Genomic DNA, 1,279 nt, shown 5'->3' on the forward strand with positions numbered 1-1,279 from the left:
TCGTCAACGTGACCTTCACTGCCGCGATTGTGCTGACCCTGTCGTATTTGACGCATCACACCATACACTAAACATCACGCTGCTTCATTGCGTCCTCATGAGCATGCTGATTAAGGGAAGTGGTGCGCGCGTGCACGTGAACGTGACATCCTCGATGATGGATTCTGGTGAGCTGGAGTTCAGGGGTGATTTTGGAGCGAGCTCCCAGATACTGGTGGCGGGCAGTACGATTGTGACGACGTCGGACCACGCCATTTTATTTGTGAAGTTTACTCTCAGTGCGAAAATGACGCTGCTGCTACTTGACAACTACATCGAGGGGAATAGGCACGCAGTCTATTTCATCAATGATGTTGTTGTTGATGGTGGCGGGATCATTGTGAAGGGAAATACGCTGAGTACAACGAAGGATGATGACGGTGTGGAATCATCTGTTTGCGTTAATGCTGTTGCTGTGAAGAACGGCGGCTACTTTGACGTGGAGAACAACACGATGGGCTCGGCTGTTGGCGTCATTCTTTTTGGGGATACTACCGTGAGCTCCGCGGGGCTGCTGCGAGTGGCGGACTGCACCTTCGTTGGCGGGACGGAAATTTTTGATCCCGCGCTGGTGTATTTGTCTGGCTCGGTGACACTCGAGGGTGGTGCGCAGTGGCGTGTGGAGGGAAACAGCGTGGGTGCAGCCTCAGTATTAACCATTCAGTATTCCTGGCAAAGAATTTATTTGTCGGGCAGCGGCACCACTGTGGCGCTTGCAAAAAACCGTCAGGTGGAAGGAAACGCACTCTTCGCCAAGCTCTTTAAATCGAACACGATTGTTGAGTCACCCGCGCGCTTTGTCGTTGGGTGCAACCTGCAGGGTGATGAGGAGGTGTCGTACGACGGCGTGTTTCCGGAGGGCGTGGAGGTGTTCAGGTGCGGCACATGCGACGACGACGCGGCGTGCTACATGCCCGGGACGGAGTTGGTGGACCGCAGCTCGTGCTCGTGCAGCTGCAAGGACGGATGGCATGGCGCGTCGTGTCTTCCCCTCGAGGTGCCCGACGCGGTTGTGCCGCCCGCAGCGGAGAGAGCCGTCGACGGCGACACGAGCTGCGTGGTGAACCAGACGCTGAAGAACCTCACGCTGAAAATGTGGAAGACGCACCACTGCTACGCGGGTGTGACATTCAGCGGCATGGGTGCCGTGCTGACGTTCTTTCTCAACAGCATGCCGCTGCATCTCCCCATCAACATCACGCTCACTGGGTGCACATTCCGTGAGGGTGCCGCCCTGCAG

At 56.4% G+C, this 1,279-nt stretch overlaps 1 protein-coding gene across 1 annotated transcript, besides 1 other annotated feature; it reads left to right on the forward strand.

Moving 5' to 3' along the window:
- Nucleotides 1-1,279, forward strand: Tc00.1047053432621.9 (dispersed gene family protein 1 (DGF-1), putative; the record flags this gene model as incomplete). The annotated part of the gene is made up of 1 exon (XM_797142.1): nucleotides 1-1,279. A coding segment is annotated over one exon (1,279 nt), but the record flags the coding sequence as incomplete, so codon positions are not given.
- Nucleotides 1-1,279: a sequence feature (areas not merged during assembly with more than two copies in the genome that could not be assigned to a particular haplotype).

Source organism: Trypanosoma cruzi, genomic scaffold (assembly GCF_000209065.1).
Source record: "Trypanosoma cruzi strain CL Brener 1047053516691 genomic scaffold, whole genome shotgun sequence".
NCBI lineage: Eukaryota > Euglenozoa > Kinetoplastea > Trypanosomatida > Trypanosomatidae > Trypanosoma > Trypanosoma cruzi.